General features: G+C 33.0%; 2 protein-coding genes across 4 annotated transcripts; both read right to left on the reverse strand.

Annotated features, from left to right (window-relative positions):
* Positions 1–1376: 1376 nt before the first annotated feature.
* Positions 1377–6171, reverse strand: LOC108203110 (protein indeterminate-domain 4, chloroplastic). Of its 2 annotated transcripts, XM_017371853.2 has the most exons (4): positions 5696–6170; positions 4969–5365; positions 3018–4159; positions 1377–1509 (listed from the first exon to the last, which is right to left on the reverse strand). In XM_017371853.2, the coding sequence occupies exons 1-3, from the start codon at positions 5859–5861 to the stop codon at positions 3049–3051; spliced, it is 1674 nt and encodes a 557-aa protein (XP_017227342.1). In that variant the 5' UTR covers positions 5862–6170; the 3' UTR covers positions 1377–1509; positions 3018–3048. The 2 variants fall into 2 exon arrangements, with proteins under 2 accessions (XP_017227342.1, XP_063941027.1); XM_064084957.1 differs by lacking the exon at positions 1377–1509 and having other exon boundaries at positions 2959–4159; positions 5692–6171.
* Positions 6172–16393: 10222 nt separating this feature from the next.
* On the reverse strand, positions 16394–19452 carry LOC108200948 (transcription factor bHLH111). 2 transcript variants are annotated; one of them, XM_017369222.2, is made up of 8 exons: positions 19042–19452; positions 18224–18507; positions 17748–18154; positions 17397–17540; positions 17198–17269; positions 16967–17032; positions 16814–16855; positions 16394–16716 (listed from the first exon to the last, which is right to left on the reverse strand). In XM_017369222.2, the coding sequence occupies exons 1-8, from the start codon at positions 19440–19442 to the stop codon at positions 16549–16551; spliced, it is 1584 nt and encodes a 527-aa protein (XP_017224711.1). In that variant the 5' UTR covers positions 19443–19452; the 3' UTR covers positions 16394–16548. The 2 variants fall into 2 exon arrangements, with proteins under 2 accessions (XP_017224711.1, XP_017224710.1); XM_017369221.2 differs by having other exon boundaries at positions 17748–18507; positions 19042–19451.
* Between the last annotated feature and the right edge of the window lie 1446 nt (positions 19453–20898).

Genomic DNA, 20898 nt, shown 5'->3' on the forward strand with positions numbered 1-20898 from the left:
ACAATGTGATAACTACCTCCAAATGATATTATTAATATAGATATATATCAATTTAGGTATATGTGTGTGTGGGTGTAGGGAGAGGGACAAAGTTTTATAGAGACCGCTTTTCATCAAAAATCATGGAAATCATATGAGTTTTTTAATTAAAATATTGCAAATTGTATTCTTGCTCTAGATATATCATCTAAATATCACTATTTTATTAAAAATTAAAAAAACATGTATACTCTATGAGTAGAACATGTTTTGTAAGTTGCAAAACATATTCTCCAAGAACAATACGTTTTGCAATATTTTGCTTGCAAAACTTACATAATTACCAATATATTTAATGAAATAGTGGTGTTCCTAACATATCTTTTATAAGATAATACATTTTGTAGTGTTTTCCACGCTGAACATGCATGGTTTCTACCGTCTCCGATGAAAAAGTGATCTCCATGCATGTGAATGAACGCAATGTATTTTTCATCGATTATATTATTAATTTTTTTTAATATACTTATTTAAATATTGTTGTTTAGATATAAAACTTTTCATGAGTTGACATTTGATCCTATTTTAAAGAGTAATTAGCACTTTACACCTTTTTTTGACTTTTTATTGATTTACCTCTTTCATACTATACAGTAACCATCAATTGAACTGAATTTAGTTAAAAGGGTACAAAATGAAGCAACTTCGAAACATAGAGGTGCAACATGTAAAGAAAAATAGTTTAAGACTAAATCGAAATTGCGCCCAAAGATAAGGGATGCAAAGTGCTAATTAATCTATTCATTTTGATTTTTCAAAAATAAATTATTTTCAGATATATGTCATGATATGAATTTCTAAAGGGATCAAAAGAAATATTCAGCACCAACTAGGGCGGTTAACGAAACGAATTCGAAGCGAATACTTTAATTTTCATATTTGTATTCGTTTTAAGTATATATATATATTCGGATTTGTATTCGTGTATTATCTGAATAATTATTTGTTTTCGTATTCGGATTCGGTTAAATTCACGAACTATTCATATTTGTTTAAAATACTCATTTAAAATAAAATGAAACTAAATAACTAAAGTGTTGGTCCTTGACAAAAGTTATGAACTCTCATGCTTCATCAATTCAAGCAAATTACTCCCTCCGTCCTTCTCAATTCTTAACATTGGGGGATGGGGGCGTGACGCACTTTAATGAGCCTAAAAAACATAGTTCTATAACTTTTTATAAAAAATTCTTTTCCTGAATAAAAATTTAGTGTCTAAATTTTTATTCAAAAAAAGAAAATTTTAAAAAAGTTATAGAACTATGTTTTTTAGGCACATTAAAATGCGTGTCAAGCAGTGAAAAAATAATGTTAAGAAATGAAAGGGACAGAGGGAGTATAAAGTACTGATACTACATTCATCCAACTCAAAGAAAATAAAATTCAAATTACAAACAAAATGTAAAAGTTTGATATGCGTTAATTAATTCCAAGATCATGCGAAAGAACTTCTCCGGGCTCTTCATCCTCCTAAAAAAAATTATGACAAACGATATATTATTTTATATCATAATTTTCCATTATATATATATATAATTTCTGAATAATTAAGCGAATAGCGAATACAAATATTTATCAATTCGAATTTGTATTTGTTAACAAACCGAATATTTTTTAAGATTTGAATTCGAATTTGTATTTGTTAATAAACGAACACGAATGATATTAAACGAATTCGAATACCGAATATTTCAATAAATATTCGTTTCGTTAATAGCCCTAGCACCAACAAATATAAGACAGCTCGTAGGGTCTTTAATCTTTAGTAAAATTAAAAACTTTTAAGTCGTAATTGTTTTAGACATGTAATAGCTAATAGGTAAATGTTATGTGTGACACTGGAGTTCTTGTAGGTCTAGTAATGATATTTGTTTTAATGGACAAATTAATATAAAAGTCTAAGCTAGCTTTTAAGTTAGATAACTTTAGTTCGAAATTAATTTGTTATCAATTTTATTGGAAAATGTATTGTGTTTCGGTCATTTTAGTATATATTGCATGGGTAATTGTTCCTATGACAGCACTGACGGTCATTTTAGTATATACTACAACATGGGTAATTATTCTTATAACACTGATTCTCGCATAATTGATGTATGTTATTGTAGTGTTATCGTCACTTTCTTCGTCTTTATCGCAATTTGTGAAGGGCACGGGTTCATTTAAATTTTATATTTGTATGGATTTAGCTCATAATATAAATATAGATTTTTTATTTATTTGAATTCTAAAACTTAATAGGAATTTTGTAGAGTTGTTTGTAAGTTAAATTGTTTGAGTTTTAAAAATTAAAATGAATGATTTTGTTAGTGATGTAATTATGTTGGTAGACTAACCGTAACATTATAAAATCATAACCAATATGAAAGTTTTTTCATAATAGTATAATATTTATTATTATTAAAAAAAAGTTATATAATGACAACTATATTTTCGTACTTTGCTATTTAGTACTTTGTTGTTATTTTGTATTTAGTATTTCCTATATTTCACCAAAGAATGGTTTCGTTTATTAATAAAAAATATAAATATACTAAAACAGTCAAAATAAATTATTAATTTAAAACATACTTCCTCAGTCCCAACGGAATTATATGTTCATTATTTGCGCGCATTTCAAAACTCTTATAAAGTTTAGTTCCAAAAATAAAATTTTTATTATTGAATTATAGTTTGAACATCAAACTTCTATTCAAGAAAAAAAATTAAAAAAATATTATAAAACTTTCTTTAAAGGAGTCTTAGAAGCGTGTCAAATTATACAATTCATTAAGACCAAAATTTTCATTTAGCAAAAGAAAAAAAAAAGGAGTTGTATTTTCGGTTCAGATATATGGAATTCTGTTGTTAAACAAATTTATTTGACTAAGAGAAGTCAATGTATAAACTACTTAATGTCTAGCAAGAAACACACGCCCATAAAAATTCCACAAAGTCTATAACATTATGAAACGCTACACGTACGTACGCATACGTACCTTGCGCTCTTACAGAGACATAACCAATCTTTCACTGCAATGCTGGACTTCCAAACACATGCCTTGCCTGTGATGAAGGGCCCGTTTTCGGATGCTCTAAAGAACTCATTTCACTTACTCCAACAGTTTGCTGCTCTCTCTGTGAGAATGCATCACTCATTTTTCTAACTCTCCCTCCGATGCCAAGAAAATCTAATGTCAATCTATCATCCGCAGACCCTCCCATACTTGCTGAAAAATTCTGGTTCATCTTCCCTGCTGCTACAGCTTCCTCCATGTTTCCGAAGTTTCGCTTTTGTTGATGCTCCAATCTCATAGCATTCCCCCCAAACCCTGCAAAAGTATTATCATGTTGATGACCATATATAGAGTTTGGATGCCCGTTTGCGAAAGAATTCATTAGGCCTTCAAGCTGTTGGTTTTCATTTTCGGGGTTTCCAATACTATTGAAACCCCTTTGGAACTTATTGGCACTACTTAAAGATGAGCTGCTGCTGCTGCTGATTCCTTTCAGCAGAGTAGCGCTTGGGTTGCTTGTGGTGGAGCCCATTTGAGCAGCTTTTTGAAGCAATGCAGTTGCTGACATAGGCGCTGCGGTTTGCTTTTGATGATCATGACTAGTACTGTTGTAATGTGTATTGCTACCTGAGTAGATGCTCGTGTTTCCTTCGTGTCCGTACTGATGATCTGGCATCAAGAAGCTTGAATTATTATCACTAGTACTGTTGCTTATACTGTTTGCAGTGCTACTGTTTGAGTAGAAGCTGAGATTGAACATATTCGAGGCTGCGGAAGGGGAGTTGTTAGTATTCGGCTGAAGATGATCAGGTAGTTGCATTAGCCCGTGAAATTGCTTGTTTTGCTGGTCTTGAAACGTCCCTTGGTGTGAATCAGGTGGTGGCATGAAGAAGGGGGATCGTGGCGCTTGAGAAGCGAATAATGAGGAGGAACTTGAAAGCTGCTCCAATTTGGCTCCACTACCTCCTAGCCCTAACATATTGTTGGAAGGAATTTGGGCTTGAGATAGGTTCAGATTCATGGCATTGCTTCCAAAGATATGGGTACTGAGGTTCGGAGTGTGCCTTGCACTTTCTTGAGCCAGTGCATCGCAAAACGCTCTGTGGGTGATGAAACTGTCACGCCTGCAAAACAATTTTTTGGTTGAAAATTGTTATTAGGCCAATATTAATTAGGTCAATGACAATATAATTAGAAGTAAAGCACTATAACTGGAACAAGCAAAACATGAGTTTTAAGCAATGTAAGATTCACTTAAATGTTAGTAAAAATTAGAACTAATGAGATTCTTGAGTGTGAACAATATTCACTTCCCTGTAATTCGAGCTAGCTAATAATATTCAAGTACCGGAAAACATATATAGTGTATGAACAACTCGTGTCCTCTGCAAAAAAAAGCCGATGACAGTACTACCAATTGTCCCACCACTCATTAGAGAATAGTTCCAAACACATACAAACAATCCCCATTAAAACACAACATGTTCATAATCATGTAATCAAGTAAATAGGGCCGCGACAGTGCAGAGAGTGGCATCGAGGACAAGAGCCATCGGGGACCCATGACTCTAACAATTTAGACAAGAAGAGAGCCTGCAAGAACACAGGCCTGAGTATATGGAGCCACCCAGAATAGGCCAAATCCAGCAAACAGCCATCCCTTTGTGTAGTACACGTGAATGCCACTACTTATATTCAAAGGCAAGACGACGTTCCCTATGAAAATTTTCATTTCTAGTTGCATCATTTTCCTCTTGTATAATCTCCGTGTTTATATGATAATTAGCTTTTTTCATCAGTATCAAATTAATTAAACATTATATTAGAATGATGGACTGATCTGTAAGAAATGTGAATATAATGATTCGATCCAAATTATGTAGTACAGCCACATAAGTTGAACCGTAAATGACATATACTATAATTTTACCACCTTGAGAAGAGAGTACCACAGTCACATCTGTATTCTCTAGTGCCACATGTTTTCGAGTGAGCCTTCCAATCCGATTGCACAGCATATCGCTTAGAGCACTTGTCACACTTGTATTTCTTCTCTCCATGTTTACGAGAGAAATGTTTTTTGATACCAGTAAGGTCTCCAAGAGCACGCGAAGCATCATGGTGAACGCAAGTGGGCTCGGGACAAAGGTAAACTTTCCTCTTCACTTCTTTTGTAGACTTCTGTTTTAGCTTCCAAGGAAGGTTGTGTCCTCTTCGATGAAGTTGTAAGTTCTGCTCTCTTTGAAACCCTTTGTTACATACCTCGCAAATGAACCGGTTTGTTGCCATTAGTGTCTTGGGAGATAGCGCAATCACTTCTGCATCTGGATCTGTTATGTGACAAAAGTCCAAAATACATGAGATGAGAGAAATTTATTGATAAATACATTACATAAACAACAAAAACCATCAGAATAGTCACAACAATATATTTCAGTTGATCAAGATCTGGAAATGAAAACACAAAGCGTCGGTTTCAATTAGAACCCATCCAAGAAAAAACAAACAAAAGGCTTTCGAATTTAGGGTTTGGATGATGGAAATAGCATAGTGAAGTAGGTTACATGAATAATAAATATGTAATATGATTAGGTGAAGAATATGTTCATGTGGACTTTTTAGTTCTTAAATGATGTGCTAATAAATGGTAGAGTACTTGCTTGGAGTTCCGGGAAGATTTCTCTTTTTCTTCTGTGCTGTTGCTGGAGGTGTTGATGAAGTAGGTATAGCAGAATATTGTTGTTGTGTCATCTGGCTCTGATCTTCTTCTCCTCCTCCTCCTCCAAAGAACATCGGATTCGATAAATTTGAAGCTGCCATAATCATCAATATAATTTGTACTCTATAAAGTGAAGAATTGAGTCTACAAACAAAGATTAACCAGAAGAGAACAAACTATTCAATTTTCTGCTCTCAAATACAATAACTGAAAATGATCCCAAAAAATAGAGAATTTAACTCAAAATATACTAGCTGGATAACTGGAGATATATTAATTATAAGACCAGAAGAAACCAAGATAAGGTATGTGTAATGGAACAGCTAAAATCTGGAGAGAATTGAAGAAGAATAGAAGAAGAGTTGAAGAAAGTGAAGAGAAGAAAAACAGTCCAGCCACTTGATTATATTTATATATGGATAATTATACATGTACATTACTTTGCTTGTGGTGCCTTTATGTTGTGAAATGAAGTCATTATCATTATAGTATTGTATAAATGATCTGGGCAGCTGCTATTGCATTTTTTCTTCAGTAATTTGTTCTAGTACTTGCCTATATATATACAAAGCATATAAGTAAATTTTACTGGTAGAGTCAGGATTTTAAAAAAGAGTAAAATGTAATTTGATGATCAAATTTATAAAAATTTCGAATTTTTGATATCGTGACTAGATATTGTTTTAGTTTATCAAAAATTAAGGTGGTTCAGGGACATATTTTTTTAATAGAAAAAATGACCTTAACTATTTTTCTGAAATATAAAAATAATATCTAGTTACTGTATTACAAATTTAAATTTCGTCACCAAAATATAAAAACCAATAAAATTTAATTAATGATTACTTGCATTTACTCAAATAATCATGGTCAATTTCTTAATAAAAATATAGTTTTACCGATTCTAACTAAAATTCGAGTTTTGCAAAAAAACTACTAAATATAAAATTCCAACTTCCATGGATTCCTCCTGGTGTGTGTATATTAATAATTCAAATCCCTCTCTACACTATTGCTAGGTAGAGAGTGTGAGTGTGTATATATAGTATAGATAAATTTCTGAAACGGGAATAAATGTTATGAAGCGTATAATAATAGAGTGAAAATAGAAAAAATGAACGGTGGATTTGGGAGATGGAGCTGGGGACCTGATGTTACTGTCCATGCAGCTCACAAGCAGCCCAGCAATGCGTCGTGAAGCGAAGATGCATCGGACCCACTCACACTGACCCCCCGCCCGCCGTGTAGGTCACACAGCAGTTTCGCATCAGGAGCCAAAGGTCCGGACAAACCCCCGTTTCGTCACCCCTTTACTCTTTTCAATATCTGACATGGTGAGGATGGAATTTTTATTTCGGAATAATGGTTTCGGTAGCGGACAATTATGCGAGTATGAAAAGCGGAGAATAAAATACAAGTTATTCACTTAGCGTTAATTAAATTAACGTGAGATATTGTTCAAATTTTATTTCATTTTCCAATAATCATTAAAACTTGTTCTGTTGGCTTCGAGGTGAATGTATATAGAAAAGTAGAATGAATTGGAATTTGAATTATGTTAAGGGTAAATGTTTATAAATTTCATTTCTTCTCTCATTCCTTCATTTTATTCATTATATCAAATATTAGATATCACACATCCAATTTGAGAATTAATGCTACATTCCTTCATATATATATGCATTTTCTCCTACCTCTACTCTTTCATTTATTTTTAATCATTTCAATTCATTCTCCCCAACCAAATACCATATAAAATTGCGTCACTTGTCTGAAATGAAATGAAAAGAGAATTGAATGGAAAAGTTACTAATAAATTTAATAAAGAAAACAGAAAGTATGAGACAATAATCCGTGAATATGCGTAAGTCTAAATTTCTTATTATAACAATTGTAGAAAAACATGATGAATAAGTAAAATTAACATTCTTTTAAAAATATATGGTTAGATTTTTAGTTCAAATAATTTGGATGGAATAGAATGATAAAAGTAGTGAAAATTATAACCATTTTTCCTATTCATCTACAATTTAGAATACAAGTTTCATTATATTCTCCCTACGTACCGTTCTATCCAAGTGAACAGCCTAAGTACCAGGAACAAAAACTGCAGCCTTTCATCTTACGATTGAATTAGCATTACTTTTCTGTGAATACATCGCAAACGAATTTGAAAGAGAACCTACAAGTTGAAACGAATGTTCGAGTCACGGTAAGAAAATGTGCGTGCGAGTATTTAATTATTTCGTATTTGAAAAAACAAAATTTGAGGGGGGGGAAACAAGAATCTGTCTGTATGCAACAGTGAAGAAATCTCAACACTATTATTTCAGTACCAGAACACTAGCTCCGATGCAGCAAACATGTAAAATGAAGTACATCAATTGACCTTATCCCGAAAATATGTTGGAGCAATATAATTGCTGCAGATTTGACAAACAAATTCAGGACAAACAACCAAAATCATTACGCGGTGTATCTAACTGCATGTCTGCATAAAGTTTAACAAGCAGTATGTGACTGTGCGCAAACGAGACTGCAAGTATATATATGTCGACTGCTTTTCCATTTCTGTGACAATGATTTGAACAAAATTATAAGTTTTACAAAGATTAGTTATAATATCTTAATTATTAGCACCAATTTAATTTATAATGCAAGAACTTGCCAAGATATACTGATCAATATCAAATTTCTCCCTACGGAGGATCATATAAACCATAACCTAAAAGACAGGGCATCCGGGACGGATCTAATAAGAGAAACAAGGAAACGTGTTTCCCCTTAAAAATATTTTTACATTTTTCACTATTCTAAATTTTACAAAATTATAGAAGTGTCTCTATAAAATTTGAAATATACATGTGTTTTTCGAATGTGTGCTTGGTGCCCTCAAAAAATAATCCAAGATCAGCCCGTGCGACCATCGACTAATTCATTATCACAATGTTGCTTCTAATCAGGGACGTATTTAATTAGAGGGGGTGCAGCGGAGTACTTGCCCCCACTGAACTTCACAATAGATATAAATTCCTACTATTCTCATTAAATTGTTTATTTGCTCCCATGGTTGAGGTGTTCTATGTTAACCCATTCGTCCCTCTTCTTTTCTTTCCCTCTTTGTTATATTTTGCCCACACTACTTCAAAAGTCTAGCTCTGTCATCCCTGCTTCTAATTATTTATATAGTAATTAAATCCTTAATTCTTTTCATTCTAATCGCTTGAATTCGTTAACTTATTTTTGATCGCTGTGTAATCCGCTGCATTAGTTCTGAGTTGGTCATCTGAAAAATAGACGCGGATTTATCTCTATCTCCCCTTTCCGTAAACGTTTCAACATTTCAGATAGGGCTTATAAATTACTATTCTGAAGTTTGTTCACAGTTGTTCATCTGACAGCAAAATCAGCTCGCTCTTTATTATGAATATGTGGTACATTGGGATCAAGAGAATATGTCGTTAGAAATTATCACTACACAGCTCAACCTTGGCTTAAACGTACACAAACTGGCAACTGGCGTATATATATGTACTATGAAGACGTGATCAACACGGAGCTCAAGAATATTTGTACCTCATGTCCATGATCAGATTTAAGAAATCAAAACTAATTGGTTGATCCTTTGATTCAGAATTTATCAGAAAATTTTTAGTTAAATCGGAATGTAATTGATGATGAATTAATCAGGAGTTAAGAATTTTTAAAACACTGCACGTGACTATACGTATATTATGTGGCTTAATGACCTTTTAGCCTTCGAAGTTTGGGTGGAAGTTCTGATGCGATCTCGATGTTTAAAGTCGTTCGATTCGACCCTTCAAGTTTCTATGTTGTACCTTTTTGCCCTTTTTTTAAATACCGGTATAAATCGGGGGTGCAAACTTGACAATTCATATTGAGGGTAAAGTTTGGACGTACCTTTTAACTCCTAAAGTATGCATCTCGTTCCTTTTAACCCTTAAAGAATACATTAACATACATTAGATGTTCCTTTTAACCCTCGATGTTTAATGCCCGTTTTAACCCTCACGTATGAAATGTCAATTTTGACCACCCCGTTATATACAGTATACGCCATAAGGGCAAAAAAGTGCATTCGAAAAATTTGGAGGTCGAATCGAACGACTTTAAACATCGAGACCGCATCGAAAATTCTACTAAACTTCGAGGGCTAAAAGGTCATTAAGCCATATTATATTTATATATTGAAATCAACAATCATGTCGGTGACCTTAGCTTACACAGGCGAAAGGAGCGAGTTCATGTGTTTGAATTTGCTTGAAACTAGTCAGATTATAACAGATGGATATTGTGGGTTATCGGATACATGGAATGCCTACTTTAAACTTCTCTGTGTCTCCTTAATTCAGTTTCATGAGTAGTGTTGGGTGATAACTTGTATCCGGATTCTGATTTCGATTCTCGCTCGATTTTTAATTTATCGAAGAAACATATATTAGCTTATTACTAAACCGAACTTATATTTATAAACAGATGCATATATTGATGTATATATTGATGGTTTTTATCAGAACACAATTTACCCATGCAGAGACATGTGGACAAGAATTTTACATAAAGAATGGGAATTAATGTAGCTTATGATGACAAAAAGCTGCATATTTACTAAATATTATTTTTCATATAGATAATTTTATCTATAAAATACATGATAAAGATATTTTATAGGTTGTGGCTGTGAATCATTTGTTGGATTTTCTGATATCCTACAACAGATAAGTTGACAATCACAAGAAAAGAATATTTCCTTACAAGGAGAGGGGAATCTTGCAGTACTTGCACGTGAATTTTCATTCCTAAATATATAATTTCTTTTCTTTTGTTACCATTTTTTATTTAATTATTTAAAAAACATGTACGCTACAAACTTACGGAAGATACAAGCAAGTCATCGTCATCGTGTTTAAAATGCACAACTCCCGCATAGAAGCTATGTCAGATCATAGATACTCATCGTACGTAATTAATAATCGAGAATCAAAATTAATCGTTCAATTTGTATTCAGCCCCGCTCATCGTAATTAATAAATCGTGAATTAAAATTAATCGTTCAATTTGCATTCTTAACTTTTTATAAGTGTTTCTTGACTTATTACATAAACAGTATGAATAAGTGCTCATAATTTATAATCCTAGAAGCTGGATTTACAAGTTTTTCAGGTCATTCGGTTGTGACTTGTGAATTTATGTATATACGTACACACAAGCTTTCTCTTTCGGTGCTCATAATTCATCTGAATAATTGAATGCCGAAGTTGGTAGTGCATACATAATTAATTATCTCAATAATTCTGTATGTACGTATCCTGCAATAATAATTCACGGGACCGAATACAAGTGTCATTGCATATATGTTGAAATTATTGCACTATAATAATATTCAAAAAGACATACGTGAACTTCAGAATATATAATGAACTGGAAATATCAGACAGGATAATCAATGATCTATAAGGAATGTTTCGATAGGGGTGTGCATGGTGCGGTTCGGTGCGGTTCCGGACATTAACCGTAACCAAACCGTTAAATGCGGTTCGGTTCGGTTAATTATCATTAACCGTAACCACACCAATTAAAACGGTTTTTCGGTTGCGGTTAACCATTAGTCGGTTGCGGTTTTTTTCGGTTTTTCTATTTTTGTCCATAATCTAAATTTTTCATAAACATGTACAATATGTTCGGTTACTCATGTTTCCATATACGAGGATATAGGAAACATTACATACTTTCATCTAAAAGAACTTAATATACAATAAAAACTAAAACATACATATTTCAACAAGAAATTAGATGATGTTAAGTCAATATATTTATCCAAAATTAACTAATCATAAAATTCAAATAAAAAGTCTTCAAAAAGTACATAAATAAAAAGAATAGAATAGGTTTCATAATAAAATTTGATTAGCAGATTAACAACATTAATATTTCTGCTATATGGCAAACTACAGTAGTCCTAATCTTCGAGTAAGCGCTCAACCAAATATTTGGGTGCCCGTTCACTTATTTAAGTGACTCAACAAGTGAGTGTCTCTAGACAGGAAGCTTCGATATAAAATAAGATGTGAAGTGTAAAAATGATTGAGGTGCTTTATTACTATTATTAATATATATATATATATATATACATATATATATATATTAATATATATACTATTATTAATATATTATACTATTATTAATATATATTAATATATATACTATTATTAATAATATATATATATATATATATATATATATATATATATATATATATTTCGGTGCGGTTTTAGCATAAAACCGAAAATAAAACCGCACCATTAATTTCGGTTTTTTATTTCGGTTATTTTCGGTTTTATTTTCGGTTTGATTTTTCTCGGTGTGGTTTTTCGGTTTTTTCAGGTTTTTTTTTTGCGGTTTCGGTTTTTTCTGCTCACCCCTATGTTTCGATACGAAAATATTTTCAGACCACCCCCGTATTCAAATGCTACAATGTTGTTTTCTTCGTTATTCAGACCGACAGTGAATTTGCTTTTCAAACTAATATATCTTATTTAGAGTTCCATATATTTAGATGACACCTATCAAGTTTAGTACTTTAAATTCACAAGTATTGTACATATTCAGTCACGTTTTCAACTATATTTTAAGAATTTTGGTTGATAAATTCGGTTTTCGGTAATAACCGAAATTTAAATTTCGATTCGGTTACAAAACCGAAATTAATTCGGTTTGGTATTCGGCAGAGGTTTTTGATAAATTTTGATTTCGACTAATCGAAAAAATTCGGTTTCGATTTCGATTAACCGAATGCACAAAATGGCTCAATGTTTTATTCTTTGTGCAAGTTATATACATAAAATGAGCCTTTGCTCACAGCCTTCTAGTTTTCTTATTTTACTTATATAAAACACACACAGAAACCTTCTAGTCTCTACACATGTCTAGTAACCGCATAACACGATTTAATTTGGAGAGACCAATGCATTGGAAATCACTAAGAGCAACTCTAATGCAATGCTATACTTGATTCCATTGCTATATTATAACATCAAAAATATAAAAACTCAACTCCAAAGGAATGCTATATTTGGATGCATCCATGCATAGATGCGTCCTTGGTTCTATATTTGAAACCAAAGATGGATCCATCCATGTTGCCACATAATCCTTGGTTCTATATTTGTTGAGATATTTAATAAAATTTATAAACGTTAGGTAAGAGTTAATGAGTTGGTTAAATTTGAAACTAGTTATAAAACTTAGCATTGGAGTGCAAGTTTTATTTTAGCATCAAAAAACACTTTTTCTGCTATATTTCTAGCATTGGACTTGCTCTAACAATTGTCGTCCTCCATCAAGTATAACCAGTCCGTTAAAGACGGTGGCCCCGTTGTTTATCATGTTTATGTTAAATTCTTCATTGGTTTGTTATATTTCCAAGAGTTAATTACACTTTGTAACCCAGCAAGCACGGCGTATCTCGTTGAATCAGTCTTTTTCGTCACATCGGGGCTACGGGAGTCGAACCCACACAAGAACGGCCATTCACTTGAACTTAAAACGTGGCAATATGCACTCTAAACTTAACATTCTCGTGCAAGTTGTAACCCCTAGTCACTATTCCATCCAAATCTCCCGTTAACTTTAAGTGTTTGAGCGGTAACTGTGTGTATATCAGGATCTAACAGCTAATTTACCCAATGTGACCCCTCAAAAATTATGTATTATATTTCGAAATTAATTCTGAACACACACAACGATGTAAAAAATATGTATCTTAATTTTATTTATTTTAAAATTAAAATATGTATCTAGATTTAGAATCTGAAAATTTATTTATTTTTAAATAAACGATGTAACTTATTTTAAAATTTTAAAATAAGTACATATTTTAAAAATTATATTTTAATTTTTTTTACATCGTTGTGTGTGTTCAGAAATAATTTCAAAATATAATACATAAACTTTGAGGGGTCATATGGGGTAATATAGCTGTTGGAAACTAATATACACACTTTTACCTCTCAAACAGTTAAAGTTAACGGCAGATTTTGACGGAATAGTGACCAAGGGTTACAACTTGCACAGAAATGTTAAGTTTCTGACAAGATTATATTAGTCACAATTATAATAAATAGAATACACTTTAAGATTGTTAGAGAATTTGTATAAATGAACACTAAACTTGTTCATGCGTGTGTATAAATCGATAATAGACAAAGACTGAAGGGACGAAGGATATAAGTATCGAAGTGTAGAATAAAATTGTCTGCTTAAAGAGTATTCGTCTCGTCACGATATATGTGGAATGAAGGCCTCGTGTGATTTAATGAATCACGATGCAGCCATATGACGCTTTTGACGAACTATAACAAATGTCGAAACTATCATCGATGAAGCAATACTTTGTGAACACATTTAAATATTGTTAAAGTTTTATGTATCCATCCCGTAATCATTTTGAGTAATTAAACATGTGTTGGAAAAATTTCACAATAAAAATATTATGATCGAAGTCTCAGTCATGATGAAATATCTCTAAGACTTGCTCAATTTGTGGTCAAAATAATTAGACAACGTGAGACTGGTACCCAGGAAGATATATGATCGAATATCCTTAACAACTATAAAAATCATATATTTTCTCATTCACAAGATTTGGTGAAAATATAGATATATTAAACAAATCAACGTAAGGATCTCGAAAGTTCCACCTAACCATAACATCATAATCTTTTCATTCACAAAATTTAAAAAAAAAATGTAGAAATTTTAACCCAAAATAGTTAGAGCATGGCATTGTATATATATGATGCAGTTCCTGTCATGGATTTTTATTTGTAAGAAAGTAGTTAGCCTTAGGGGACATGGTTCCCTTGTAATCAATTGGGAGTTCTCAATCGCGCGAGAAAAGAAAAATATATCAAAGCCTCGTCATGTTGGTGTTCCTGCTGAAAGTAGTTAGTTTGAAATTATGAATGCTTTGCTAAATCAGAAACAGTGCATCACCGCGTTTTTAAGAGCAAGTCCAATGCTAGATGCTATATATCTATTGCTATTGCTATAATATAGCATCAAAAAGTGTTTTTTGGTGCTAAAATAAAACTTGCACTCCAATGCTAAGTTCTATAACTTGTTTCAAATTTAACCAACTCATTAACTTTTACCTAACTTCTATATAGAACCAACTCTTTAACTTTTACCTAACTCATTAACTCATTAACTAGTTTCCAATTTCTATTTATTGATGATGTGGCAACATGGATGGATCCATCCTTGGTTTCAAATATAGAACCAAGGATGCATCCATGCATGGATGCATCCAAATATAGCACCCCTTTGGAGTTGAGTTTTTTTACTTTTGATGCTATAATATAGCAATAGAACTAAGTATAGCATTGCATTGGAGTTGCTCTAACAAGTTCTCCATCAAGCATGCCTATGGTATTCATGTGGAGTCCTCGATTAATTATTCCTATTAGATTGTCTTTCACGGTTAGGCTTTTTTTCGTGATCACCATGTCTCCCTGGAATTTTCGTAATCAATACTAGTATCCTATCCTTTCAAAATCTCCCCTCTCCATGGGAAAAATTGGTTTACATTGTAAAAAGAACTGTTAAAGTGTTCTTTATACCCATCCTTGACCTACTCGAGCACTATTGAACGCATATGTTTATGCTTCTTCTCATAATCTATAATGCCATCAAAACAACTTTGACTCCAACGCTTCTAGAACCGAATGACATACACAAGTCTGTGAACTCATTATGCACAATTGCACCGAGAGAAAAACTCGGAGAATGGCCAACATGAATAGCATTGCCAATTTGACATTCATTAATCGTTAAGTCATCATTGCGAGTCTTGAAGTAATAAAGATCTGAATTCTTTGCTCTTTTGACACCCAGGAGTACTGTTAGCTAGTCCAAAAGAGCTAAAAGACAATGAGGGAGGCTACATCATATGGCTATGGACATGTCAAACATTACCTCAAAGTGACATGATTTTCATTCTCCATCTCATATATATAAGTCAATCAGTCCAGTATTATTGCTTTGAACAGAAAGTTTGAACCACTTCTGGGTATAGACTGTAGGTACTCATTGAGCGAATGTTTTTAAGTATTTAGCATTTGTCAAGACTATAAGGGTGTTTGGCCAGGCTTAAAAGCCCGGCTTCTAGGTTTATAGAAGCACTTATCCGTACGGTATGTATAAAAAAATCAAGAATTACTTATAAGAAGTTGAGAATATTAGTTTTTGTTTCATGACTTGTACTTCTTTCCCAAACACTTTAACCACTTATAAGTTATAACTTGCTTCTAACTTCTACTTCATTTCTTTACTTTAAACAAGAAGCAATTATTTTAAGTGCACCCAAACGGCCTCTATAATTTTAGGTTTAGGCGTTTTCTGTAAGCAAAGGAAAAGTAGAAAGAATAAAGGCAGTACTAGCTAGACCTATAGTATGCATTCGGATCACTCGACATGCAGGGGAGCTCTCTTGTCTACTTGTAACAAGTCATTATATGAATGATCCAACATGTATATAATGACACGTGATTTAGTGCTACTCTCTTCATCCCATATTTTTTGTGTAAATTTACGAATCTATTTTAAGAAAAGAAATTGATTTGTAAAATCATAAATAAAACAATTCTCAATCATAACAATATAAATGCATATTAAATAGTGAGAAAGCTAGAGAATTCTTTAGTAGCAGAAATATTTAAATCATTTAGTTTTCCGAAAGAAAATTATTGATCTGCTAAGAAAGATAGCTAAGATTTATCTATATAGGCATCCTCTATATGCTGGAGTCAAGTAATCAGGTCCAGTGTTCTCCCTATACATTTGAGGTGTACATGATACTGGAATCAAACAAAGACCTCGGCTGCTAAGATCCAACTTTACATCATCTCCTCTATCTTTTCTATCTAGCCCTCCCCATGGGTCCTGAAATTTATATTTGGACATTTACATTTTACTCCAATAATCAAAAGACATGATAATTGAGTATCTAGAAAATCAGGTTTGTTTGCTCAGTAGTTACCTTGATGTTGTTTGTTGTCTTCATGTAGGGATTGCTTAATAACTGTCAAATTACGAAATTCATAATCAATATCTAGACTATACGTACACTGCAACAGGCTCGCTTTTAAAATTTTATGCAAGTCTATAGACTATTTAGCACACTTAATTTTACCTGTACTTGCTCTTGCAGGAACTTTATGTAGCCAATTGCTTCCCATAACACAGATGCAGTATCTGTCTGTAATATTCAAATCAAGCAGTAAATTTAATAATAGAATTCTGATGCATAGAAGTCCTGTTGTACTACTTCATTAACAAGCAGTAAACCATATAAGTGATCACTGATCAGTACATTCCGGTTAATCTGTGAAGGGTACCCAAACAAAGCTTTGTAGTGTCATACCTTTCCGAAGGGTGATACAATTTGCTGGAGAGCTGTGATTTTATCTCCAAGTTTAGCCTTGGGAACTTGAACCTGAAACCCGAAAAACTACTTGTTAACAATATTACTAATCAATTAAGATCGATCAGGAAGCCCAATTTTATTTTTTTAGGTGATCAGTAATGTAAAGTTCATTTGTTTACAGTAGATGATTATATACCTTTATAGATGAAGCTGTAGAATTGTCGTGCTTCAGCTTCTTAGAAATAGCATCCAACTTCCCCTCAGATCTTTTCTTTTTCCCTTCATTCGCAAGCATGTGTCCCTTTCTGTTGGTTCTTGCCAGTGTATTATTGCTTGTAGGCTGAAATCATGGTTCATAAGAATAATAGTAAGACGGTAAGTAGGCATACACAGGTGTGATTTCCCACACTAATAATTATGTATCTGATTAAGATCAGATTCAATTTTGTTCCTAAATAATAAAGAGTTACTGCAATAGTTGCTTAAGCAGTGCATTAGTCTAAATTACAACAGTCGACGACTAGAAAGAAAAGGGTACCAAACTTACTGTATAGGAAGGTTGCTGTGTCTGCTTCTTGCAATCGGACAGATTTAAAGTCTTTAACAAAGGTTTAGATGGATTAATAATATTAGTTGGTGGTAATTTATTGCCAAAGCCACTACTAAAAGCCATAACATCTTCCAAATTTCTTCCGTTATTGCATGAAACATCGTGTACTCCATAGTAAAGCTTGCTGTTATCTCCCCCCATTGAATTGTTGATTCCGGTTTGATATCCCATCCTAGTACCATTATCATAAGCTCTCGGAAATAAATTATTCACATTTACCTGATCAGTATGATTATCTCTTTGATCATTAAGCTCTACTTTTAGGTCATGATCATCGCCATGAGACGGATATGAACTGAGATCTCTGTTAACATTTTGCTTCATATAACATACGTCACCAGACCCTGAATAATGATCCAAGTTAGGACGACTTAAAGAGATGTTGCATGATCGCGGATCAAACTGAGCCTGACCGTTTATTTCTGGATCCGGGGGAGCTATGGACCAGTTGCTAACTAAATTTGACAGCTTGGTTAGCCTTTCGGCTTCAAACATGTTGTCACTGAACGATCCATTGAAGTTCTTCTGATCAAAATTGTTGAAAGGAGTAGAGCCATCCCAACCATTGTCCATCTTCTTCAAGTAATCACATGGTTCAAACATTAAACCAGTTGACAAGTTCTTTGAAGAAAAAGCATTAATCAAATTGTTGCTAGTATCTTGATTGTTGTGCAACTCTCCATTGTTTCCTACATTTCTGCAAGTTAAATTAAAATTAGGTCATCAAATTTTTTCTAATATAGCTGTTAGAATACATAATCCTAATAAGCTCTCTTTCTAACATCTTGAGATCTTAAGAGAATTGGAGAGATTCACGAGTTCGACTCTCTGTCACCCTAACACCTTGACGTTTAGAAAAAACGGTAACTTAACAAAAGCTAGCCGGACATGCACGTATACACTACTTTTATGTTTTTTACTATCGCTATGTGCTTTATCTTGTTTTATTATGTCTTATATTCTCGTTGTGTGCCCTAGCTATATCTAGCTAGGTTATCAAGTGCAGAAAACTTGGTACATGTATCTAGGTAGGTAGATATATAAACGAACCTACTTATAAAATCATGAATTATATTGTGTTTATGGATTCCGATCCTCCAATACATATGCTTAAAGAAGTTATTCCTTTCATATATTTCGAAGTTTATTCCGAATTAAATTATCACACGAACAAGCGAATATCCTTAAATGAACAATTTTGCTTAGTTAAACTACAAAAGATGTTACTTACAGAAAGACATGATTCCACAGGGGATTATCAGGAGTCTCTCCCATCAGCTCGTTGTTGGCCACACTTTCGACCAGCCTCCGCGACGACTCGACAGTGAGCCCAGAGTGATTCGAAGCATTCGTAAACGAAGTAGACATGGAAACATCTTCCTCCCCCGAAGACCTCGAGTTGTTAGAATTAGGGTTTTGCGAATTATTACCACCACTCCATGGATTAATATTCCCCGTGTTACCACTCCACGAACCAAGCGAACCCGCATGCAGATGATTATCAGCCGGCCACCAGTTAGGTATCGACGGAGATGTCGCAACAGAGCTCTCATTGCACTCCTCAGCCATGGCAGCTCTAATGCTTGAAATAGTGTTGAAAGGAATCATATTGAGTTTTTTCTCTTTTAACATTAGCGGTAGTGCTTAATATATATAAAGGAGGATACGGGGCGAGTGACGTACGTAGAATTGTGTTATGGGGGTCAATTATACTGCTATACGGCAGACAATTAAATATGCAACCTGAATTTTCCACTAAGTTCGTGCGCAATTATTTTATTTTATAGGACCTAGCCACCAATAAGTCTTTGATTACATTGGCTAAAGTTTCTTTGTTTTTTCTCCTCTTCCTTTAAGCCCACTGTTTATTGTTAATACATGTATTATGTGTGCGGATAAGAGCTTTATTTTATTTTATTTTATTTAAATACATATATAGAGTTGGTGTTAGAAGAGCTCTGTACTCTCTTTTTTGGTATTTTTAAGAGTATGCTTAGGAGTTAAGTGAGTTTTAGTTTTCTCCAGGTAGTTACTAATTACGTAGTACATACCTAATTCGTATGTTAATTAAACATTATGTTACCACCGCATATGGTCGTCACACACACGCCAACCAGAGTTAAAAGTAAAAATTGCTGAATAAATGGGCCTTCAGTAAATAGTAAGGAGTGTACAGCGGTAGAATTTTTGCATTTGTAAATAGTAAGGAGTGATTTCGTTAAAAGTTCCTCTTGCAAGGGTCGGGAAGTACACAAAGATGTGAATTTGGAGGATATATGTTTGCTTACTGCCCTATTTGAAAATTAGAAGTTTGGGTCCAAATTAGAGGTTTGGAGTGATTTAGAGGTTTAACCATTTCAATCTGCGATGCTGATGTTTGATAGTTAGCGGATTGAAATAAAAGTTTTGCCTCAAAAAACTAAGTTTTAAAAAGCTATGTAGAAAAGTTTTTTGGGTTAAAAGTTTTGATATGTGTCACAAAAAACTAATCAAACAGTTTGACAATAAACCGCTAATCCAATCCGCTTATATTTCAATCAGTTAGTCAAAATATCTAATTCAATCCGCTAACAGCTAACCGTTAATTCATCTCTTCTGAATTATCTCTCCAAAATTAGTAGTTATTTTGCATTTTTCACATATTTTAAGATAAACAAATATAGCTCTTTTATTTATTTTTAAAATATTAATTTTGATAAAAAAAAATATAAATAATAATATTTCTAAGAAATAAAGAACAATGATCTATAATTATATATTTTGAAATACGTGTAAACTATGTAATTGCTAATTTGAGATGAACAATGTATTTCATTTCTATTGTTTTTCAGGTTGGCGAAATTTCATATAAAAAACAAATACCTAGACTCCGAATTTGAAGTCCATTTCTAGGGGGTGGGGGATGATGCATAACTTTTGGAGTACAAAAATCGATGAAGATCGAAAAATAATTTAATAAGAGAATTAGGAAGGTTTGCACTTTACTTGGCCAGCATAAGATTAGCAAGGAGAATACTCTATCCATATATAAAAATAATGTGTAGCTCACTTTGTAATGAGTACTACATGTTACACTGCTCGTATAAAC

Source organism: Daucus carota, chromosome 9 (assembly GCF_001625215.2).
Source record: "Daucus carota subsp. sativus chromosome 9, DH1 v3.0, whole genome shotgun sequence".
Taxonomy (NCBI): Eukaryota; Viridiplantae; Streptophyta; class Magnoliopsida; order Apiales; family Apiaceae; genus Daucus; species Daucus carota.